This window comes from Aythya marila, assembly GCF_965140915.1.
Source record: "Aythya marila genome assembly, chromosome: 4".
In the NCBI taxonomy this organism is placed as follows: Eukaryota; Metazoa; Chordata; class Aves; order Anseriformes; family Anatidae; genus Aythya; species Aythya marila.
Genome location: NC_139045.1, coordinates 26,153,877 through 26,179,607, shown reverse-complemented (window position 1 = coordinate 26,179,607; position 25,731 = coordinate 26,153,877). Strand labels below are relative to the sequence as shown.

The 25,731-nt window shown below is 39.1% G+C and overlaps 1 protein-coding gene across 6 annotated transcripts in view; it reads left to right on the top strand.

Annotated features, from left to right (window-relative positions):
- Positions 1-25,731, top strand: part of CLCN3 (chloride voltage-gated channel 3) — a 61,578-nt gene that overhangs the window by 17,376 nt on the left and 18,471 nt on the right. For 4 of the 6 annotated variants that reach the window (XR_014317445.1, XR_014317446.1, XM_082759690.1 and 1 more), the window contains exons 3-6: positions 20,444-20,601; positions 22,074-22,173; positions 24,378-24,565; positions 25,267-25,389. Coding sequence is in view for 4 of the 6 variants with exons in the window: in XM_082759690.1 (XP_082615816.1) it covers positions 20,444-20,601; positions 22,074-22,173; positions 24,378-24,565; positions 25,267-25,389 (569 nt within the window). In the remaining 2 variants the exon portion in view is untranslated. Of the gene's footprint in view, positions 1-9,314; positions 9,549-20,443; positions 20,602-22,073; positions 22,174-24,377; positions 24,566-25,266; positions 25,390-25,731 lie in introns of those variants that run through there. The other 2 variants (XM_082759691.1, XM_082759693.1) reach the window with 1 other exon arrangement.

Sequence of the window (25,731 nt, the reverse complement as noted above, 5' to 3'; positions counted from 1 at the left end):
CTTGCCATTAAGAAGCTATCAGTTCTTTAATACTTAAGCCAGAAAAACTATTAATTCCTCTTTTGAATATTATAGGAGGAGATCTACAGTACTCAGTGTTTTTTTTTTTTTTTTTTTTTAAAGTTACACTGGAGTAGTACACTGTCTTCTATTATTTTAATGGGGAGGCAGAGGGAATCCTTCTAAACAGAAGTGAAATGAATGGAGATGTACGACCAGATGACTATTTTAACTAGTAAATGAATGAGAAGACTAAATGTCTAACTGATGGTTTTTGTCTTAGCATACGCTTGCTTTGCCTTTCTCTGAAATCTGAGACACCCAATCCTTGTCCAGTGGCTGGGCCTGATTTTTTTAATAAGTGTGTCAGTTCTTTTTTTATTTTTTCTCCTTTTATGACTTTGGTTTCAACAACTAGTAAGGTGAAACTGAGACGTCCCCATGATTTTATTCAGAACTGATGTTTATTTATATGATGTAAGAGAGGACTGCATCAATTTATATTTAATTATAAGGTAAGTTCAGCAGCAAGGTGGATTTTTTGTAATGTCAGACTGCAATTTTTTCAAGGCTCTGACTGAAATCAGATGATTAAACCGTATTTGCAGTTAAAAATGGTTTGCAAACAAATGATCTCACTGGTGTTTACATCTCTAGGTACTTTGATCTGTCTGTGGGAGTCTGAGCCCTGGCATTCTTTTCAATAGCTACAGTGCTTCTTGCTTCAGTTGAAGAAGGAGCTTAGTTGCTTATGTTGTGACTTTGTGTGGAGACAGTTTACAGTCTGGCATATGGTGTTAACGTCAAATTGGCAATAGTTAACCTTAATATGACAACCTGCAAACTGGAAATTCAAAAGCTGCTGCTATAGCCACCAGTACCTACTTGCAGCAACAGCAGTGCCACTGAAAAAAAGAACAGGCCAACAGGTAATGGTGCAGAATATCGTGATTATCCTAAACTGGCCGTACCTATGGGTTGGAGACGTTTGTCTAAAGTATGATGAAAGACCAAAGCAGTACATTTTTCGTGCCCTGAAGGGGCACTAAATGGTAACTTTAAAAAATATGGCACAGTCAACTAATACAGCATTATTTGAGGAACAGAAGGTAATTTTTAGCAATTGCAGGTGGTTCTTTATAACGAATTCCGATCACATAAGAGGTTAATTGTTCAAGAAGAATTAAAATACTATCTTCTCCAATACATGAATGTCCTCTCCTGTGTGCTTTTTTCTACTTGGCTTTCACAGTGAAAAAGAAAATAAAGAATACAAATATATAAAGGAAAGGAACTTTTCCTGCATGAACTTAAGTTCCTGTTTCATTATTTGTGCAGGAAAGTTTCATTAACAGAATCTTCCTGTTATCCACTGATGATGTGAGAAAGGGTCTTGAAAGTCATGTTGTACTTTCAGCGTGTTTTTTTCTATATGTGTGGTACAAAACTGGGCTGAACGGTTTGACATGCCTTTACTAACTTGGAAAATAAGTTATATACAGCTTAGAAGTATTTCTATTGAAGGCCTTGATGGTCTTTTTAGGTAAGGAATATATTTAGCCTTGAATGATTCTGAACAAAAGGAAGCATGAGATAACTTGTCCTGATCACAAGGGCAAGCATAAAGCACAGCTAGTTTATGTGACGTTGTTGAACTGTCAGTTACTGCTCACAGACTACTTTTTTTCCTCTTTAACTGTTGTTAGAGCTGCAGACATTCTGCCTGTGCTCCATAGTACTAATGTGCCTGAAAACAAGGTATCTGCCAATATAGAACCATGTTTTCTTTTATCTTTTCTCCACTTGTAATGAATTAAGTTGATTTTGCTAATCTATCTGGAACATAGTTGCTATGCACTATATTTGCATAGATAACTATCTAATTAATAAGGTTCTTCTTTCCAGGATTTCAAAATCATTGGCAGAAAACAGTAACAGAGAAGTTGTCTGGAAGGCTCTTGGGTTAAGGGAAAAAAATGTGTTTTTTTTTTTTTTTTTTTTTCTTTTTCTTAGTTGTTGGATGAGTGAATTGCAGGTGTTTGAAATGTCTTTTTTATCTTACCTGTTTACCATGCTGGTGCTTTTCTCTAATTCAGATGTTGTGCTAGCAGTTCTGTATATGGCTGAGAGCCTTTCTAAACCTAGTGGTGGCTTCCAGGTTTTTAGTTCTTATCAGTGGATCTTGTCTTCCACAGACTTCCTTAATGAAGAAGTTGTTTAGCACCCTCACCATTCTTTGGCAAGCTGCAACAGCTTAGTTGCATTTTATTTGAAGAAGCATTACCTTTTTTTTTATTATTATTATTTTTATTTTGAACCAAAATTCAGGTATAAATACTACCGAGAACATGTGTAACTGCCAGAGTCTTGCCTAGGTTAACACTCGCCAATGTGTTTGCATGGACTGATGCAGCGACTACTTCATCACTCGCCCGTGTAAAGCCTAAATGCTTAAGCTCTTCTCTTTCTTGATAGTTGCAGCTGTGGAAAGTCTTTCTGCTGAGACATTGGGTTTGTAGGGAGGTGTTATCAAGCTTATTGAAGTGAGACTGCTGTTGATACAAAAAGGTTTGATATGAAACTAGGACAGAGTGACCTGAAACTGGGATGACTTGACTGTCTCGCCAAATGCAGGTGCTCTGATATTGTTCATTGACTATATGCATATAGAAACTGACTGGGATTAGCATGGAGATGGATGGCATAGTGCTGTCACTGTGAAAGGTGGCGGTGACCCCTTTTAAGGGGGTAGAGAGGAAAGAATTGTCGATTAAAATCCCAAGTCTCCCAGCAAAAGAACTGCATCAGAGTAATGATTTGATCACAGCAAATCAGTGAGTGGTGTATTAATCACCAGTATGAGATATCAAATCACTTGCAGCTTATGTTTTGCTATACCTCTACACAATGTATGCTGCTGAGCAAAACTTTGTCCTTGCCTTTTCTTTGTAGTGCACTTGATCCTCTAAAATAGTAACTCTAAGAGCTCTTTTATTAGAACAGATTGTTAAATAATAAATATTGATTTCCATTGCTACTTATTTCCTTTGCTTATCCGTTGCTCCTTTTCCAGGTTAAGTATTTCTGGTTTACTTACTTGGACCTTGCAACTGTCCCATGCTTTGGATCATTTTTACTGCCTCCTCTGAGCTTTTTCTAGTATCTGTAATTTAAGGGAGGGATGAGATCTTTGCACAGTATTGGGAAGATAAGCATGTCACGGAAACAGAGTAGAAAGTCTTCAATTTTAATTCTGACCACTACTGAGTATTGAGCTCACAGTTGCACAGAATTCAAACATGCCTGGCATAGTGCAGTATTATGTATTAACAAAATTGCTGATGACACGGCATCTGTGTTCATGCAGTTTATGTATGGAGAAGATTTAATATCCTTGAAGCTAAGGAGTAAGCTTGATATAGATGGCATGTCTAGAGAGGCGTGTACCTGTTGGTGTTAGGATTTTTATCCCTTGCACATACAACTTGAACAGCAGATCAGAAATGCTGGACAAAATTAAACAATCCTAAAGCAGGAAAAGGGCAATCTAATAGCTAAAACATGTTTCTTTATAAAAAAAAAAAAAAAAAAAAAAGGTAGGAAGTAGTGAATAGTGAAGAGGCTCTTAGAGAATAAGAGAAAGCAAGGTGATCTCATGCATGCAGAAGATAGCCTGCTTTTCTTTCACAATCCTCCTTGTCTGATTAGTACAGTAAAAATACGTATTTTAAGGGGAGTGTAAAGCTGATCAAGTTTTAAAAAAAAAAAAAAAAAAAGGGGGGGGGGGGAAGCACTTCTCCTGGCTGATAACTCTAGTATAACAACTAGTCTGTTGATTTTAAGGGTTTTCTTCCATTATCAATGGGATGTAGGTCAAGAACAGAGTGGTGGACAACCCCAAGGAAAAAAAAAAAAAGGAAAAAAAAGTGAAAAGAAACCTGAAGGAAATAGTCTTCATTTTTTTTTTCAGGCTAAGTGGTCAAAGTAGTCTTTAGGGACCAACGGCTTATTTTTTTATATTTTATTTTTGGTCTTATATATTAACATTGTACCATGTTTTCATTATTTTCTCTTTCTATTTCTTCTTCTGCCCTTAACCTTTGCCTGGCGATGGGGAGCCTTTACTCATATTTCACTGACGTGCAGTGAAGGTTCAGCTATCCTAAGGGGGAAGTCAGTCTCAGAATTCATTACACAATGTGTTTGCGGCTCTGTGACCTGTTCTACTGCATTGTTTGCTAGTTGGGTTTGACTTCAATTACCTTCCTTGTCTGGCCAGTGAGTAAAAGCACCACTGGAAGTTATACAACACTGTAAAAGCATAATTCAAGAACCTGTGGTTGGCCAATGAAGAAGCAAGCTTATTAGGCAAGATCGTGGAATCAAGTGTTCTCTGCTGGATGAAATGATTGTGAGCAAAATTAAGTAACAGATTTGTGGGAAACAAATGATGGGGGGGGGGGGGAAACATCTGTAATTAGGAAAACAAACTATTTTTTTTTTTCCTTTATAAGAAAATGCAAATATAATAAAACTCAGAGTGTATTACTGTTAAGCACATTCTTCTGGGCTTTCTTCCCATTTTGTTTAAGCCCCATCTGCCTTTAAGTACTCAGCAGCATATGTTATAAATTTGTATGCTTTTGCGATATATTTTGTCTTAAATTTTCCATGTTATAGTCTGCCTCATTGAGGCTTTTGATGAGGTGGCAATGGAAACAGTTTAACGGAGTCCTCTGTCTGTGGCTTGATACAAAGCTGGGAAAGCCTTTTGCCAACACTGTTGTGATCAAGCACATGATTTTATGTAATGCTAATGAGTGAAGGAAGTTCGGGTCTCTGTAATGTTAAGATTTCAAAAAAAAAAAAAAAAGTCATTTTTACTGTGTCTAATCTAATGGTATTTACGAGTTCTATGTCTTTTTTTTCTTTCTCTCCTATGATGGCACCTTTAAGTTATTTCATCCTAGACTGTGTGATGGAACTGGGAGGAGTGTGTTTGTCTTTCTTGCATTGTCTTTAGTTTTCCTTTTGCCGGCCCTGCTGTGTGACCCAGATGAGAAAGTTGCATGATTTTGTACAGAAAGAACCAAGTCAGACTGAAAGGGCTGCAAGGCTAGTAAACTGACACAGAGGAAGCAAAAGAAGGCAAGGTGGTGGAATGATTAGGTCTGGGCTTAGTTTAGCCATGTGGATTGAGAAAAGGATAAATGAAAGGAAAAGGAAATTAGAAAAAAGGCAGGAGAATAAAGTGGGAAGGAAAAGGAATGGAAATGACAGGAATGGGAAAGGGTAGGTTTTGAGAGATTTTGTGTGTTGTTTGCATACCCTGTTGTACGTGGATGCTTTCATATGTAGCCATCAATGGAGGGCACGTGGGTTCAAGTCCTTTCAAAATGGAGATGGTAGCTGTTTTGGGAGAGAGCTCTCTTACGTTGCGTTTTTAAGAGAACACTGTCTTAGCTCTGCTGAGGGAGAAGCTTTCATTTTGAATAATAGGAAAGGAAATGACTGTGAAGAGTCACTAAAATATCTTTTGTATTGGCCACAGTAACATTTGTAATTATCTGACATGTTTTTGTCATCTCTTGTTATTTGAGATCATTCAGCATTGTCAGTCTTACATTTGGAATTTCATAAAAGACCTGATTTTTGTTTTCATTACCTGGTGCAATGAAATTACATGGTCAGTGATCAGAATAAGCCAAGTAATTGAGGGAATTGAGAAAATGTTTGGCTTGTATGTAGTAAGGTGTTCAGCTGTATTACTTAAACTCAGCTTACTTCTTAATTTGATATGGTAGAATAATGCTTCAGAATTAAGGTCATCTCTTCAGCCTTGGCTAAGGGGGCTGGCATACCTTTGTGATGCTCCCCTACATTTCATTGGCTTTGTTCTGTCACCTCAAAACACTTTTCCCTTGGTTATCCTGATTTGTCTAACCTCTAACTTACTCTGATATGTTCAGATAGTGTTTCTTCTCCCTCATCCTAAAAGGAAAAAGATATGGTATGGAGGAGGATTAAGGTAACTTTTTTCATCATCAGCATATTTTAAAGGTGTGTCACATAAATACGTTGTGGTATTTCCAGAACAACGGACTTAAAGCCCTTTTCTGCAAAGATAGATGCATCTAAATGATGTTTAAGAACAGTACGTGCCTGTTGAGAACAATGGGAACACTTAGATGCATGAAGCTATTTGGGCATGGAGGATTTCTGGGATTGAGGCCTTAGAGTATAATTATTGTGATGAAATCTCTTTGAAAGCAAGCTACTCTATAAACCTGCTGTTTACATATGAGCTTTTTTATGCCCTAAATTGGCTGCTTGTAAGGGCTTCTCAGTCACTGAAAATAAAGCTATTGTAAAACAAAATTTAGGCTTTACAAGTGCTCATAATGTTATGTGCTCCATAATGCCCAAAATACCTCCTTAACTACAGACACCATTTCACTAGCTACAATTTTGGATTTTGCGGGACTGCACAATAGAAATAACTGACGTGATCTTGAATATACAGTTATCAGACAGTTAAAGGCAGACACTTCTTCAAATGAGTTAGAAAAGGAATACTTTGGAAACATTAAATTGTATAGACTTTTAGAGATGAATAAAATGACTGTCTTACATTGGTCAGGTTATCATGCAGTGTCTTTTTCTCTTTTTGTTGCTTAAAATAAACAAGACCAGCATGTAGGGAAGGTAATACATGCAGTGGCAGTGGTTTTGAACAATGAGAACACAAGCTGCTGGTAACTGAGAAGGGAAGATGACTGTTCTGTTTAGGATGATACAAAGAACTGTGTTTGGCAGCCTGTCTACGAGTGGTGACCTTGGAAGAGCTATGGTAATTTAATATTAGATAGGTTTTAAAGATTTATATAGCAAATACGAAGTTGCATCTGTTTTACATTGCAGACTACATTATTTTCTGTCATAGCAAAGGTTTTATCAGCTAAGTCCTCTAGCTAGTCATCCTTTATCTGTTCCAATACGGTCTGGATTTTAGACTTCTGTAGAAACTTTGCATGTGCCTTCGTCCAGTGAACAGGCTTAGGTTACCAGGTTAGCCATTTCTCTGCTCTAACAAACTTTTATTGTCAGTTCAAAGGCCTTCAGTAACAGTATCTTAAATTAGTGGTGATCTTCCGGTCTGTGTTATACAAGTTCTTTATAACCTCTATTCCGTATTTTTCTCCAGTGTGGAGTTGGGTCGATAGCGTTGTCTTCTGTAATCAACATATAATAAATGTGCTAACAGTTGCTCTAATACTAACAATATGCTCTAATAATTCTTTCTTCAGATTACCAAAATTGGCAATCTTTTTGCCACAAATGACTTTTTCTTTAGATGTAATAGGAGATTCTTTCAAAGTATAGAATTGAGAATGTGCAAGAGTTTCTATTGCATTTCATTCTAAACTAAAGTCCTATGGATAATTTATAGTTCAGAGGTGGTTTTATGGTAAAAAATTTGGGCATCTTCTGTGGTGCCAAGGAGTGTTTTTTTCAGTGATACCAGTGGAAGTAGGATAGCACTTCAGTGATTGTGTATACGTAGTCACAAAAGTCATCATCTGTCTTTCTCCTGACTTTTCATTGTTTAAGATGCATCTTCTGTAAGGGTTTTAGGTATTCATTTTTGGGTGGATATTAAATCCTCTAGGTTTTACTTTTTTATTTTTTTCCAGGTACAAAAATAAATTAATGCATATAGGGTCTGAAAGTCACTTATGGATGCTCACGAACTTGAGGATTGAGTAGCTTTTGTTGAAAAGGTGATTGTAGGAAGCCACCCTTCAGAAAGCAGTTCTTTGTATACATGAGCAAATGGAGATGTCTCCAACTCAGAAGATGCCAATATTTTATAACTGAGTTATCTCCAGGGTTACCTCTGTCTTAGAGACAAGATAGCTTTTTTTTTTTTTTTTTTTAACTTTATTTTGCTACAGGGCTCACACACATTTCTTCGTTTATTCTCACACTTTTCTATTTCCAAATCTCCAGATATCAGCACATTCTCAACACTTGTTCTGGAGCCATATTTTTAAGATTTGATATATTACAGGTCTGTGAAGTAAGTATATAGTTTCTTGATCCTACTCTGTGTTCAGCAAGATCACTTACAGTATGTGGCTTGTAACACTGGCAATGGCTCATAAAACAAACAACTTCCTTAAGGACCCATTTGGAGAACTGTTTAAGAAACAAATGCATTTGAAAACTAACATAGTCGGCTATCAGACATATTACAGAGGTGAAAAGGCAAGCATAGCAAAATGAATCCCTTTCCTTCTGTCCTCTGTGCATGAAGATGAAGCAAGGCCTTGATGCTGCAGATGAGCACCAGTCCCTGCACAATCTATGTGTAAAAGATCTCACGTGAAACAAGTCTTGTATCACACATTGCCATATAGGAACAGTACAAGGTTGTACAGCAAACATACCTCGTATCTGTATCAGTTTACAGAAACATCAGGTCCAATGCAAGCACTCCTGCTGCACATGCTGGTGTATCTGCATGTGCACATGCTTCATCAAAAATAACCTTCCATTATTTTTTTCTTAGCAGTATTCAGACTGAAAATAAATTATTTTAGAAAACCCTTCTGTTATCAACCAATCAGCGCTAATGTAATTCTAGTTCTTGTGTCATCGTGTGCCTTTGAAAGCAAAAGCTTAAATATTTGCTTTTAATACCAAGGCAGCAGGAAGCAGTGTATTTATAGACGTGGAAATACATGGGCAAACTGAATGCTGTTTTTGTGCATTTAAAGTGAGTTTAGCCATTATGTCTTCAGCTACTCATTACTGACGTGCTCGGGTTTTGCCCACGCTGTGTCAGTAGCTGTTTTACGGGGTATCCCCTAGGGGGCTGGGTTAGCGCTGGGGGTTGCTGCCACGTCAGGGCCTGTGCTTCGCTTCTTGTGGGGCTGCGAGCGTTCGGCCATTGTGTGGTGCACTGCAAGCCCCACTATGCGCTTGTGTTTACCACACTGATTTTTTCCCTCATTTCTCGTCCCTCTGAGCTTTCCAGTAGAACATGGCTGTTGTGCTGCTACAGCCTCAGAACAATCACCCCAGAGCACGGGGAGAGGCTGGCACAGCCGCGGCCGCAGCAGCGCCGTGGGCTCCCGCACGTCCCCGGGAGGCCGCCGGGAGCCCGCCTCAGCCGGCCCGGCCCCGCCTCGCCTCAGCGCCCGCCCGGGCGGCCCCGTGCCCGTGCCCGGCCCCGTGACGCAGCCGCCGGCGGGCCCTGGCGGCGCCTCCCCGTGACGGCGCGGGGCGGGGCGGGGCCCGCTGCTGCGCCCCGGCCGCGTCCGGCTCCGCGTCCGGCTCCGGCTCCGGTCCCGCTCCGGCTCTGCGGGGGGCCCCGGCGCGGCATGGCCCCGGCCCCGGCCCCGGCCCTGGGCTGACAGCGGCCGCCGCCCCCCGCAACGGCGGCCCGGCTGCTGGCGCCGCGGCCATGGACGCCCCTGCCGATCCCTACCTGCCCTACGACGGGGGAGGAGACGGCATTCCGCTCCGCGAGCTGCACAAGCGAGGTACCGCCGCGGGCACCCGCCCGCCGACACAGCGCCCCCGCCGGGCTCCGGCCGAGCGGCCGGGCTGCGGGGGGCCCGCACCGCCACACCGCCACAGCCGTCGCCCTGCCGCGGGGCCCGCAGCCTCCCCTGCCTGCCCCGGGGACGGCGGGGAGGGGGAGCGGGAGCCGCGGGAGGGCGGCGCGGCCCCGGAGCTACGGCTGAGGGGAGCCTTGGGGAGCGGTGCCCTCTGCGCCGCGGCTCGCGAGCGGGCAGGTCGACAGCAGGGCAGCGTTGCCAGGAAAAGGCTCTTCGGAGCCTGCCCTTTGCTTCTCAGCCCGAACGTAGAGCGGAACGGCCGCTGAAAAGATGCGCGAGCTCAGAATAGCGAGGGAACTTAGAGTAGGAAGGAACGAGCGGCGCCTCGGAACGCTGAGGACGGCTCCCATTTCACTGCGTTAGGTGCTTACAGCTCGGTGGTTAAGAACAGTAAGCGCGGTAATTGCTCACTTCAGTTTTGTTTAAATCGGCTGATCTAAAATTAGAAGCTTACCAACGTTTATGGCTGCTGGTGATGGCATTAGAGAGGAGATACGCTGAGAATAAGGATCATTTACATAAGATTTTTTTTCTCTGTTTTAATCTGTTGTGTCTGTCCTCGTCATCTCTTACTTATTTACATAAATTAGGTCACACTTTCTTTTGTTTTCATTTGGCATCTTCATCTGTTTTTAATGCTTTACACAGAAGGTTATTGTTGTCTTTTTATGATTCTTACGGCGTTTACCAGCATATGTTAAGAATGTCAACAAGTTCTAAAGTGGCTTAGGGTATTTTAAGACAAGGAAATTTTTAAACTTGTGCTACTGCTTTTTGATCACAGTATTCTTTGCACAGATCGTAATTGTAGAGCAGGTAGCTGGATAGCTTTCTATGTCAAATTTTAGAATCCCTTATGAGAAATTGAGGATGGTACTTTCCTAATACATCTGCGAGGTGCGAAGTAGATCTCTTTAGATTGCTTTCTTTTTTTCAGGTAGGTGTGAAAATGAGTTGGCTGTACATGCTGATTACCTGTGAGTGCAGATCCCTGCTAAACATCCCTATTAACTACGCTTTGAAGCATTGCAGATTATAGTTAGACATTGAAACCGGGTCGGTTTTATTATATGCCTGGAAACTAGCACGTTTTAGTTGATTTTTCAATAGAAAAAGTAGAGAACTGCAGCGCAAAATGGTGTCTGCCACGTTAGAGTTCAGCTTTTGAGCATACGGTCTACAAACAGTGCAATGAAAACAGTTGGGCTAGGCTGAGTGTTTGCGTCTCGGTGACATCACATGGCACCAGCGGGAGAACTCCCTGATGTGACTCGTTGAGTTTTGCAGTTGCTTCATTGAATTCTGTTGCTTCCAATATTCTGAAATGCTATTCAAACCCAGTGCTTACTCAGTTTGCTACCGTGAGCTCTGATTAAAACAGCCAAACAGAACTCTGCAATTTTGATTGCTGCCATAATCTCCTGCAAATCTTGACAAATTAAGTCAAGTGCCATATGACTCATATGAAAATTGCTTCTTCAGACCATAGCTTGTGCCACAGATTTCATTAAAGTTTGTGTATATTTCCTGCTGATCTGTAATACCACCGTAATCCTTGTTACTGTCATTAGCTATCAAAATAAGTCTTAAAATGCAAACAAAGGCAGCAACTTGAAGTGAATTCTTTATACTTGTTACGTTAGCTACAAATCTGGACAAAGATACTACCAAGATGTTTCTCCCTCATGTAGATTTCAGAGCATTATAATAACAAGTTAGGAGAAAATAGATAAAGATACTTTGAGAAAAGAAACTTAGTTGTTAAGGCCTGTGGAATTTTGTTCGCTATTCACATACTGACAGCTCTGTCCTGCACAGTAACGTTCACATCTTGTAAAACTGCTTTGTAACAGCAAAGCATTTGTTGTACTAATTGACTGCAGTGGCTTGCCTGAAGTGACTGAACCTCAGCAATGATGAAATGACTGTTTAACACATTAGGGGTCTTTGAGGTTTCATTAACAGGCTTTACTAACGTTGAATGAGATGAAATGCAAAGTATTGTACTTATTATTATTACATCTTACCCATTGGCTTGCATTAGGAAGATATTTTAGTTTTCTTAGTGGGAATATGCTGTGAAACATCAAATGGATATATTCTTAACATACGAAAAGATGAACAATATATATTTACTACTTGTCATTTTATTGGGGGGGGGGGAACAAGTAGTGTCCAGTAGTATCTGTTTTTGTTATCTGGCCTTCCTTTAACTTCCTATGTCCCGATACTTCTCTTTATGAGGTACTAAACACATCATTCCAGACCTCCTTACCTTCCCAGGTATACTGAAATATAACTGCAGGAACAGAGTTCACTTCTAGTCTTTTCTGTGGTAATAAAAAGAGTTAAAAGTACTACTACTCTCCTTAGAAAGTATTTTTAAGTCCTGATTCAGGACTGCATATATAAGAAGTAACTGACATGTACACTTTCTCAGAAGAATTTATTATATATAATAAGCCACATACTGTAATATATATTGTATAAATAAATTGTTTGTGTTACTCATTTATTTGCCCTTGGATTTATTTTTGCATCGTTCTTTTCAGCTGGACCCATGGGGTAGTTCCTAATTATCAGCATCTCATTTGTCTTCCAGCTGTTCACAGACATGTTCACACTCTTTGATTTCCACTCCCCTTTTTTTTACCCCCTCCATAAGCAATGATTTTGCCATTCTTTAAAAGTTTGAAGCATAAGCAATAGCAATACATATATGGCAGTCAAGCTGTCAGTAGTAAAACCTGAGCTACAACAAGCTGGGGGTCATTAACCCACCCATATAAACGTAACTTGCTGTGCACTGACAGGCTGCCCACCATTGATTGCGTGAAGGTGGTTACAATATCCTACTGCTTACAACATGCTCTGAGCAGTGGGGAAGTCGTTGAGATGCGCTAGTATCTGCGGTATTAGAAAGCTAATGAGCAAATCAATATTAGGCCTTTCGTGGGCCTGAACGTGGCCTGATTTGGGATAATCATATTAGCAGAATTTTTCTTTTTGTTGCATCTTGTCTTAGTTGTTAAGTACATGCAGCAGCAGTGTTTAGAAATCTGATTATCTGTTCTGTTGTCCTGGCTATCGCCTTGGCCATTGTTAGATGCTAGATTACTTCCTTCTGTAAGGTTTGCTTTACATAACTTTACATCTCCTTCTACGTTTTTGTTTTTCTCGTTTCTTTCTTGCACTGTCTGTATTTTTAAGTTGTAAATTTGATAGATTGAGGACCCCCAGAACTCTTCACTTGCATATATGAAGCCACTATTTGGGCCATAACTAAAGAAATAGTATAGACCATTCTCCATGTACTTTAAGACAAGAAAATGAATCTGTAATAATACATGTTTTTCTTCCTCCTGCATCAAAAACAGAAAGAACTGATTTTTCCACCTAAAGTCAAAAGACAAAGATAATTATGCATTTTTTAATGTGCTATATGCATTGAACAGTATTTTACCTGTTCTTTGCCCTTTTCTCAGATTCCTGCATGTTTGCAGTGGATACAGGTTCTCAAAAGTATTTCTTTTCACTCTGATGTGCTACTATTCAGCTTTCACTTAACTCTTGATTTTTTTAAAGGCTTTCTTTTTTAACCAAGATTGATCGATTTTTATTTATTTGTTTTGCCAGAAGTAATGGAGGGGAAGGGATTATTTATTACTCAGTGCTTCTGTCAAGCATTTTGATTGTTTTCCCTATTCTTCCAATCTTGTTCTGAGTCTTCCAGTTTCCTAATATATTTGGCAGCTGATTTTTTTTTCAGTTGCTGTATATATAGTTTTGTCATTTTGTATGAATTTGGTTGTAATGCAGAGAGCAATTTGTAGCTCGTGAACCTCATGATGTGATGCAGTTTAAGAAAGCCAACTAAAGAGGCTGTGAATTCATAGCTGCACACAAAGGGAGAAGTATTACTTGATTACAAAGACTTTAAAAATCATTGATCACCAGCGGTAGTGAATGGTGCATTCTGGCGTGGCGTGCTGTGCTTCTGATTCTGGAATTTAAAATTTATTTCTAGCCAGGAAAAGACAATAGTGCTTAATGGCTTTTTTTTGAGTGGTTACAGACAAATAAACTGCCAACTGTTTCTTGTCTTGTTTTTTCTTTCTTTCTTTTATGGAAAGTGTTGTGCTTTGAGGTCTGAAGATGGCTATAGAAAGAAGCTTAGGCACTAAGACATACCTTGTGTATAGAAATCTTCTTTGTTACAAGTGTAAATGATCCTTACCATGTGCGCTGGGCTGGGTGCTTCCCCGCCTCCATTCCCCTTGGCACCTAATACCCAAGGACACATGGGTGAAGCAAAGCTGTGGATTAGCGTCTGGCCTCTGGAAAGATACAGCCCCGGCTGATTTTAGCACTCAGCAGGTTTGGATGGTTGTGTTGGGGAGGGCTTATTCCAGCCTTTGCTGTAAACTGATTAGCTCCATTTTCACTTGCAGCGGTGCGTTTTCTTTTTTCCTCCTTCCACGCTGCTTAGAGTAAGCCAAATGAAATATGCTGTGCTGCTGTCAGCCAGAAGGATGGCAGCTGAGCAGAATCGGCTCAGTTGTGCATCGTCTAGAAAAAGGGGTGTGTGAGTAGCAGCACGCTAGTGCATTCGTACTGAAACAGTTAGGTGTTTCTTGACAATCTGTGTAATGCTTGGAGAAATGGGTGCTGTGCTTGCTCTGCCATTGACATCATTTACCCATTGCATTCACAACTCCAATATGTTTCTTAAACAGACGTCTTTGGGGGTTTTGAGTTCTATGAAATAGGTATTACTGTATACTGGCTGGATATGAATACTGATGAAGAAGTTCTGAATTGTTTCCAGCAGAAAGACATAATTAAAATTTAACAAGACCTCAAGGGCCCATTTATATATTTCAGTGTAACTAGTCTGACAGTTTGTTGCTGTGGAAGGGGGTGAACTTGCTTGCCCTCTCCCTATCCTCCTCTTGCACTGACTATTTCTTGTCTGTCACGTTAACCGTGGCTCTGTATAATGTCAATTTTTTTTCTTTTTGTTACTTTTGTCTGCTTAGTTGGATTAGCATGTTTGATTGGTTTACTGAGCAGATGGATGATGTGACAGAGCCGATCCAAGGGAGCTTGTATGACCAAGAGTGGGATGGAGAAATGGGGAGAGCAACATCTCATATTTGGGAGCACTGAGTACAGCTCAGCCGTACTGTGTAGTTATGTCCTGAGAGATGTTTCATTCATGAAACAGACTAAACCGGTGCATGCTGAGACAGGGTATGTTGTGATGTGCATCATATGCTGTATGGCGTATAGAAGTGGTCTTAGACTTCATCGTAAAGTTCTGGTCTTGTTTATTCCGCCAAACACCCTCTTGAGCCTGTTCATGTCCAAGTTTTGTTGCTTGTTCTCATAAGCTAAACCTTTGTGGATTTGTTCTGTACATGATACTGGGTAATTGTGCAGATAATCATGCTCTGTAGATCCTCCTGAAAATCTGTTGTGCACTGTTTGATTACCCAGGATGCGGTATTTGTTTTAAATACTGATGTTCCTATTATTTTTATGCAACAAGTAGGAATATTGCACAAAAGGAAGGACTCAGGAAGGATCATTGTACAGTTATGTGGGAACTGAGAGCATCAAATACGTTGTAAAACATATTTCTTGTGTGAAACCGTACTTATGTAACTGCGAAGCACGTGAGCCCTCAGTTCTTGAACTCAACAATTTTAAGAGTACTTTCAATGGGATTTTAAATCCCAACATGTAGAAACGAGGCCCCCTTCCTCCCTGAAGGAGAGAACCCCGACAAGAAGTGAGAAGCCAGGTCCAGGGGCTCTTCAGTTCTTCATATCCAGGGACCAGGAGAGGAGGACCCTAAAGATCTTTTTAATCTCCTGGGTTCCTTCACTGGACGAATGCAGCTGCATATGACTGTCAGCGACTCAAGTTTTGATTTGTTAGTGTTTTAAAATGCTTTAGCTGGAACATTTTCAAACTGTACCATAGTGACTGAGTCAGTAGTGATCTGCTCATATGTTTTAAAGGTATTAGTCCTTGCTGACGTTATCTTTTTAAATGGATTAGCTAGAAACTTAGCAGGTATCCTTACAAACAACCAAACGATCATACCCCACGATTTTTCATCAGCTGTGTGTTGCACAGGGTTGCTTTCAAACCTCCTGAAAATCTACCGAGTGACAAAAGGATGAAGGATCACTCATTACAAATGCTTTGTAATCTACATATAAGTCAGCTTTTTGTCATGTTTATCATAGTTTGAATGTCAGTCAAGATTGGAGACTGCTTGTGTGAGGCATACATAGAGAGTACAAAAGAAGAGGTATTCCTTGCCTCAAGGGGACAGAAGGAAGGAGGAAGCTGTAATGTATAAAACAGCCTGAGTGATTCTAGCAAAATATTAGTTTAGTAATTTCTTGGTTTCCTGCCTTATATCAGGAGGGACCAGCCAAATACAGCTGGAAATCGGATCAGTGTTTGGAACTAACAGCCATTTAGTATTGGTACATGCTCAGAAGGGAATTAAGAAAAGCATGTATCAGGTCCTGCAAGGACTGCTTTCTCCATCAAGGCATAGTGTCCACTCAAACTATTTTGGATTATATTTTTTCAGTCTCATTTAAAAATAAACAAACAAAAATTAAAAACAAACAAAAAACACCAAAGCCAACCAACCAAAAAATTTCAGAGATCTTTTTTATGCCATTGGAATCTGCTTCCTGTATTCTGCTTTTGCCCGTGCAGCACTGTTATTTGGTTTTGCTGTACCTCATTCTGATCAGGCCTCCCAGGGTGCAGCATTCTACTGTGAACCTTAATGCTTATGACAGTTCTTCTAATATTTTTTTTCTTTCAGCACAATGCATGATACTTTCTTAAAACTATTGGAATGGGTAACTCGGAATCCAACTGAGTCCCAACATTTCATATCCATGGCTTGTTGTGTGTTTTTATTTTTATTTTTTTTTGGTGTGGTTTGTTTTTGGGGAGGTGAGGATGCTACAAAACATTCCTTCAGTAGCCTGTCTGCAGCACTGCTCAGCATCATGATGTCATTAATATGCAGAGGTTGTTGGGAGTGTACAGGCAGTTAAAAAGATGGTTTCTGTGTTTAATGTTGTAAGTAAAGATTAAATTGAGTAATCGATATTTTACGTATGTTTTTCTTCCCCCCTGTTTTAATCAACTTCACTTGAAGCAGTACTTCAGCACTATCAGATCTGATTGTTGAGAGAGGATTGTGCTGAAGGCTTGGAATTACATGCGTGGAAGGATAACGAAATTCAGTTACCTTCGTAGAAAACAGCTCAGGCAAGGCCAGCAGCAGTTGGATCACCTAGAAAAGACAATCTCCTTGCTCTGAAGAAACATGTTACTTTTATTGTCTGGAAGCTTACTGTCTGCAGGCAGTCTGTGATAACAGCAGCTTGCTAGCTACGTGTAGAGAATACAAGATTGTTGAAGATGCTATTGGACAACTTTGCTAATTAAGGGATGCCAGCTACCTCGGGTCCTAAAGTTTTGCCAAGTATAGAAGGATTGTGTTGAATTTGCTTCGTAAGGTTTCCTGTGAGTTATATGGAGCCTCTGAGAGGATCAGTGTGTTTTTACTTTACCTCTCTGTGGTAACATGGGTTAATTTGGAATAATTATGATAATAAAAGTTCTGCTGTCACTTTTTTACCATCTGCTTCCCAGTCTAATAAAGCCTTAAGGCAAAGCCATACATAAGAAAAAGAAGACTACTTGCTTTGCAGCTGCAGAATAGCTCAGGTGTGTACATAGAGAAAATGGAAGTGTTCTGTAGCTAGAGGCTACGCATGTATGCTTGGTGTGATAATTAATAATTTCCTGCTTGGAGATGAGAGCGTTATGTTGAAAAATACATATGAATGGCAAAGATTTTAACACAATCTGTTGAATTGAAAATTAAAGCACTTTGATGAAACTGGCATGACATGATGAGACTTTGCATGTGTTTATGCTGATGAGAATCATCATTTTCATGGCTGGGAGGAGTGCCTTGTGGTGTGGCGTGTTAGAGAAGGAATGGAAGACTGGGAAGTGAAAGCTTGGAAAAGTGTCAAGTACTGGTAAAGGTCTATTTCTCTAAATGCTGCTTTGGAATAGTTCAAGGCACTATAGATGATATTAGCTGGAGAATGTCTTATGCCACTGCTGTCAGACTGTATCTTAGACGCTGAGCATCACGTCTTACACAGCTGTCCTCTCCTTGGTCCTCTTCAGGGTGGCCTTTATACCATGCTCACTGCAGCCTGTTTCTCAGGTGTAATGGTATACCATATATACCATATGGTATACCTTATATATATATATATGGTATATGTACACGTGTGTACATATATATATATGGTATATATCACGCACATATATATGTATATATACGTGGTTTCTCCTGGTATAATGTAACAGCTAATTGTCTGCATAAGGCATCCATGACAGCTCTGCATTCAAGGAAAGCACCTCTTCAGCTTCACATCTCGTTCTGTATCTCTCCCCATCATAAATAATCATTTATATTTCAGCATTTGGTGTGCCATGCGTTTCCCATCCTGTGACCTAGCAGATGCTGGCAAAGCAGGAGCTTGACATGATCCCAGTGGGATATTTACCGTGCCCAGGCAAGGACTCTTCTTCATTAGTTTACTCCAAGCTCTGCTCAGGGCCTGGTGTATTTGTGGTGCCATCCCTCATGGTTTCCATGGAAAGAATCCAGTTCAACACTTCATGATATATGCTTAAAATCAGCTCTTACTGTTTGTGATGCTTTTCCAACTCTCAACTGTCCTTTGCCTTATGTGGCATAGAACTGCGTGCGCCTTATAGCTTAATGGTTTTGGTTCATATATAGCAGGGCATAAAGCCCCACTGTGGGGCAAAGGCAAGCTTTTGTTCTATTGTGATCACTCAGGTTCAGGAAGCTTCTTGATCTAAGTAAAATATTGTAGGAGATGAATAATTAAGCTGTGGCTGAATTGTAATTTATATCCCCTTTGTGAAGAAGGATAATGTTGCATTAAAAAAAGCATTTTAATTTTGTCTTTTTTTTTCCCCTTTACATTTGGAGAGATAAACTAATGACTGCAGTGGTGCTTTTGGTTACTGTCTCATCCAGTAGATGCCCTTGTCCTTTCAGCTAGCCAGACATGTATGTTAGACTTCCTCTCTAGTTACCGGAGTTGGAAATGGCAAGAGAGTTGAATCCCTTATCCTAGATCAAGATTTTCACATTTGCCTCCACTTACAAATCTGATCCAAGTTTCTGTTGTTAGCCTTTTATTAATGGAAGCATCTGTCTTAAGAGAGACCAGCAGCAGCTTTGAGAGAAAGGTGTTGGCATTGTTCAGTCATTTTTCCCTTTCACTTTAAATATGAAACAAATAAGTAAATTAACAAACTAATCTTTTTTGTAGACCTTTCAGCTTGTCTGCATGTAAACAGCAAAGCAGGGGTGCTGAGTACTAAAACAAATAGTTTTGTGTATCTTGAAAGTTTCAGATTGCATTTGGTCTTAATACATTTTTTATTATAATTTTCTTGTTTTGTCATTAACCACCAAGAAAATGTCCAAATAAGCATTGTGTTACATAGGAGGCATAAACAAGACCTTTCAAGCAAAAGATCTTTTATTTATTTATTTTATACATTGTAAACTGCTGACAGCACCAAGAAGCTGAACCCACAATTCCAAAAAATAAAAATAAAAATCTTAGGCCTGCCTGAACTGATAGTAGTGTTGGCCAAATTGGGCCTGCATCTTTAAGAATAGAGGTTATTGTGGTATACCATGTGCCGTTGGCCAAATTGCTTTGTTTTTAGTCAAACAGGTGAGAGTAACCACTCTTTAAATCATTATTGTCTATATTAACCTCAATATAAATGTTCCCTTTATAGCAATTACTGCTGTAGAAGCACTGAGGGCGTGGGGGAATGGTGGTCGTGCTATATTTAGGCAGCCATTCAGAAGGAAATTTTGCCTAGGGTCTGCAAACGTACCACAGGAACTCAAAAAAAAATATTGCTGAATTGCTGACATTTTTTTGAATTGCTGAAGCTTAAAAAGACAAAGCTTTCCTGCATTCCATATTCGTCTCACTCTTTTTACTGTGATTACTGAAAGAAATACTGTTGGGTATTTCTTCTTCTGGTGCTGCTGTGTAAGCTGGCTGTGAAGGAGTTAGCTAGGCATGATAAATCGGTAGAAGACATTTTCTTTTTACAGTTTTTCTAACTTTTTGTGACTTGAGTACTTGATTCATTTTTTTTAGCTGCATTTATTATTTATTGATAATACTTTCTAGGTCTGATTCAGACATGCAGGAGAGTAGTAAACAAAGACTGAAATATTTAGAAATAACAGGCAACATATGGAGGTCCTGTGAACTTCATATATTATCCGATTTTATTTTCTTGCAGTCATTTTTTCCTCTAGTAGTTCATAAAGAGAAGCAAATTTCAAGTTAAATATGTGTCAGAAACACTCATTTTTTCCCCCACTTTGTTCTGTTGAAATTTCTCAGGAGTCTGCACACAAAATGGAACAGTAATTTGACTAGTACAGTAATTTATATTTAACCAACATGACATACGAAGTTGCTGATGTGCAAATTTAACGTACAGATAAACAACAGAAAAACAATTAACATGCAACGTCGAGAGACCTAAGTGACATAACATACACATATTATGGGAAGTGTCTTAATTGCTTGCACAGAAATGTTATATGCAATGTCATGATCATTAGACTACTTCGTTTATTACAGAATTTATTAACTTCTGTCTTTTCTCTGTCACAGGAACTCATTATACAATGACAAATGGAGGAAGCATCAACAGTTCAACGCATTTACTGGATCTTCTGGATGAACCAATTCCTGGAGTAGGAACGTACGATGACTTCCATACCATTGACTGGGTTCGAGAGAAGTGCAAAGACAGAGAAAGGCATAGACGGGTACATGAGATAAATAGCAGTACTTGGAATTTATTGTGGCTTGGGTGTTGGTGTTGAGATCTGGTCTAGTTATACATATAAATACGTGCAGACTTGTAAATTTGTAAGCATTTACATCAGGTAGAACTACTCTAATGCTGTTTATAAAAAGCACTGCGTCATTGATACCTGCAGTCCTGCAACGGTATTATAACTTTAAAAGAAAGCAGGAACTTAACAGAGAGGGAAAAGGTGTGTCACGCCTCCTTGATATTTTTATAGTACTGCCTTTATTGCAATGGTTGTATATTTAAAACTGTGTTTCAGTGTAGATGAACTTGTAGCAGTATGGTAGTGCTTGTGGTGGTACCTGTACTGGTAAAAGTGCATGTCTGCTACTGCTGTGCAGTGCTCTGGTTGTTTTGACTGTGAACAGTGAAATTCTCGTATCTAAAATATTAACATCTATCTATTTAACAAAAAAGTAGTCCCAGTTAGCATAGTAAATGTTCTTTCCACTCTTCCATCGCAATACTTTATTTTCTCCTCCTCTTTACTCATTTCATCGGAAGATCTTCAAAGTTCAGCCTGTTTGCCTTTATCAGTGTGCTCTGCTGCAGGTTCTTTCATGAACTCTGGTTGTATTGCTGTTGTATAAGTTACCACCAGTCTTGTAATAGATCTGTTTAGTAGCCTTTTAGGAGGAAATACACAATTTGGAGCCTTATTGCCAAGCTTTTGGAATCCTTACATTAATTCACTTTAAAAACAAAGCAGATTTGGAGATTTCCTTACCTACTGTTGTGCTTCCTTGATTTATTCCCCATCCCCCGTCCATGCACCTTGTTTGTTGTACATGCTTTCACCCTCTTTTTACAGTATGAAAAAAAAGTTAAGACAGTTACATAATAAAATGCATTGAGGACAAATTTTGACTACGTGCGCAAAGTAAAATAAATAATGCTAAAATGATTTTTTTTTTTTCCCATATAGCACCATTAGATATCATTGCTTATAGTTGTTTAGAAGGGTCAGGTAGTTATCCAGGTTTTTCATTTTTATTTTCTGTTCTTTTTTGGTGTGGTATTTGGTTTAAACATAAAAGAAAAATGTTTATAGTTGGAGTAGAAGCTTATGAATCTGAGTCATATGGAATAGCTTATTAGTAATATACTAAAAGAAATATAGTACGTCCAGTTCAATGTAAATCATGGAAGATTTAGGAGAGAAATAGAAATAATAGAAATAATTTCTAATTTTTCCTAATGTGAAATTTTTGGGTTTTAGTTTTCAAATTAAATTTTCCTTCCTCTGTCAGTTACTAGATATCTGATTACATAAGTTTTTTTATGCAGCAATACTGGGAGAATGCTTGTAGCTTAAAGAGTGGGTATATTTGCCTGCAGTTTGCATCACACAGTTACTTATACATACTTTTTTCTCCTATTATTAAAAAAACACGTGCAACTATTCATAATGATTTCTCTTTGCAGATTAACAGCAAGAAGAAAGAATCAGCATGGGAGATGACAAAAAGCTTGTATGATGCATGGTCAGGATGGCTCGTAGTCACACTAACTGGCTTGGCATCAGGTAACCTTAAAAAAGAGAGTTATTTCTTTACATTTCATTTTTGTATTATTCACCAACTTGGGTAAGAGCTAGTTCAGGCTAGTGTTATAATTTCATTAAGGGAGGAAAAGAGTCACTATCTTGATATACAGACCTTAGTGTTTTGGGGGAGAGGATTTATTAAGGGAAACAAAACACTTTACCACTTGGTTTATTTTAGGATGAGTTTTTATAGCTAAAATTGTTTGATAGTTTGTGGCGGCACTGTGATGCAGTGTCACTGGCTAGCAGCACACACATTTTCAAGTGACCAAAATATGCAGAAGCAAGAGGTTGCAAATGTTTTGCTCAATTTTTCCAAACAAGTATTTTAAACAGAAATATTAGATCTAAGTCCTAGGAGGATTTGATTAGTTGCAGAATATAGAAATGTCTGTTAAAAGGCATGGGAAGTGTATAATTACTACTTAAATATATACATAATCACTCTCACAAATCACATATAAATTAATATATATGCAAAATGTGTAGCATGTTTATATACCTCTCAATATACAAAGTGGGAGTGTATAATTGCTGGAAATTGCTGATGTTAATTTGAGTGGGAAAGTGCAGTGTTGTTTTCTTGTGCGTTTTTTTCTCCCCCTCCAAGGCTGCAATGTCTATTAAAATAGCTTTACCGTGCTTCAGAGCACCAAAGCTAGCAAATTCTGGCCATGAATATTGCTCAGCTTTTGCAGTTTCAGTTGTTTTATGTTGTATGTGTCCAGTGAATCTCAAATGGTACAACCTTGATTTCTTCCAGGAGAAGGTCTTACTTTATGTATTTCAATTAATGTAGTTTAAATTCTGTTCCACTGAAATACTGACTTAGACCTTGTTTGGCCCAGAATCTTAAACTGATGATGTACGGAAATTAGTAAATGTGAACCAGAGTTAGTTCTCTGCTACCAGTTCATACAAGTGAGCCTGGGGGCTGTTTCCAGACAACTTTTTCTGGTAGCGAATAATACCTTAAAAATAGGAAATTATAACTAATTAACAATTGCACGCATTCTCAAAAATACTAACTTCAGATGCAGTTTTGCAGTACCATGAAAAAGGTATTTTGTTTTTGTAAATATTTTTAATTTTTTTTTTTTTAAAAAAAAAAGCTTTGAGTTGGAGAAGTGCTTAGCATCCTTGCTGCTTGTTACCTGTAGTAGGAGGTTTACATGCTCACCATGTTATGGAAATACACCATGTTGTGTATCTATTACATGAATGTCATCAGGGTTTGTATGGCCTTCTATTTATGATGTTCTAAAACACTTGTTGGCAAAGTAAGAATTACTATTTTTTTTAATATATATTTACAAAATGTACTAAAATAGTTCATGAGTTCTTTGAGGCATAGTAAGATACTGTGTCAGAAGGTATATCGTCTCTTTTATCAGAAAAATATCGTGGTCATCTTTTGACTCTTAACTCTGTAGTGTCAGTGGACTGCTGGAGAAGTATGGCGTAGGGATTAAAACAAAAAAAATACATCTTTCTGGGCCCTCAGCTATGAGACAGTTAGACATACTGGAGAAGGTCCAGTGGAGGGTCTGCAGTACCTCTCCTGTGAGTAGTGGCCAAACGAGCTGGGCCTGTGCAGCCTGGAGAACAGAAGGCTCGGGGGGAGATCTCATCAATGTCTATAAATACCTAAAGGAGCGTGCAAAGAAGATGAAGCCAGGCTCCTTTCAGTGGTGTCCAGAGCCAGGACAGGAGGGAGTGGGCAGAAACTCGATGGAACAAGAGGTTCCATCTAAGCATCAGGAGGCACTCTTGTGCTTTGCAGTTGATAGAGCACTGGTAACAGGTTGATGTACAGAGGCTGTGGTCGCTCTCCTTGGAGATCTTCTGAAGCCTCCTGGACACAGTCCTGGGCAGCCTGCTCTGGGAGCAGGGGCTTGGACCAGAGGACCTCCAGAGATCTCTGCCAACCTTAGCCATGCTGGGATTTTGAGTGATTCTGGGATCCAACTTGGGAAATAACACAAGGTACCAGATTCTTCATCAAATACCCTACTATACTGCAAATGCAATATATTCCTCAAAATCAGTAATGTTTTAAATGTCATTTTCTCTAGGCTTTCTGTAATTTCAGTTTATGTAAGCTAATGCCATCCCACTTCATTTTAGCTGCTTTTATTATTTCCACTTCCTAGAACATTAACGCAGAACTGTTTCTACAACAGGGGCACTGGCAGGATTAATCGATATTGCTGCTGACTGGATGACTGACTTAAAGGAAGGCATTTGCCTTAGTGCTTTTTGGTTTAACCATGAACAGTGTTGTTGGGGTTCAAATGAGACCACGTTTGAAGAGAGAGATAAATGTCCACAGTGGAAAACATGGGCAGAATTAATAATTGGGCAAGCAGAGGTAAGTATATGCCCCTTCTTTGAAGGCATTTGCTCTACTGAGCAAAGAAAAGAATGGTCTTAAGACCAGGGTACTAAATTGGGGTTTGGATTCTCCTATTGCTCAGTTTTTCAGCATTTTAATTGATTAATCATTTATGCTCTAATAAATGTGCATTTTATGTACTGCAAGAGGACTTAATGTATTGCAGGTGTAAAGAAGTTATAAGGAGAATATAGAACTGTTAACAACAGGAATTTTTATTCTTTATCATACTAAACAAACAAACAAAAAAAGAAGTGAAGTCTGTGTTGTCCTTAGATAACTAAGAATATTGCTTTTATTTTTTTCTACCATAAAATCTTTTTTGATAAAGAATACTTAGTATTCAGTAGATCTGAAGTATTTTTATAGCTACTAGGTGCTGTACTATGGGTACAGCTTTTGCGTAGACCTTTGTGGAGCCAGGAGTTAGACTCAATGATCCTTATGGGTCCCTTCCAACTCAGGATATTCTATGATTCTATGTTTATTTTATTTTTTAATTTATTTTTTGTTGTTGTTAATGTGAAGTCTTAGAATGCTAACTTGTATAACCCAGACTTTGCTGATGTGCAAAGGACTATGCTTTTCCTCTCTGTTATTTTAAGTAGTGACTACTCCTACGTCAGGTTTGTATTCTGATATTTTCTGTATTTTTGTGCTTTTCTTTTTGTCTTTAGGGGCCAGGTTCATACATAATGAACTACATAATGTACATTTTCTGGGCTTTGAGCTTTGCCTTCTTAGCAGTGTCTCTGGTGAAGGTGTTTGCTCCATATGCCTGTGGCTCTGGGATTCCTGAGGTGAGGTCGAAATAATAATTACATTACAGATGTTTCATGTTAGTGTGAAAATTCCTGCTGTTCTACAGTCAGAGGGAAGTCAAGAGGGAGGGTTTTGTGACTTGAAAATAATTTAATATGAATATTCAAATTTAAATAATGTGATTGTGCTAACTGTGGCTGAAAGAAAAAAAGGAGCTGCTGTGAAGCTTCAGGTACTGAGTTCGTAGGTTTTTGCTTCGTGTTTGTGGCTGGACTACTTTTTATGGAAATACTTAGCCTAAGAGTAAACTTTTGAAGAGTTATTTCCCAGCACTCCTCCGATCCTTGCCCTGCAGTGGTCAGAGAGCAGAGGTTCATTGA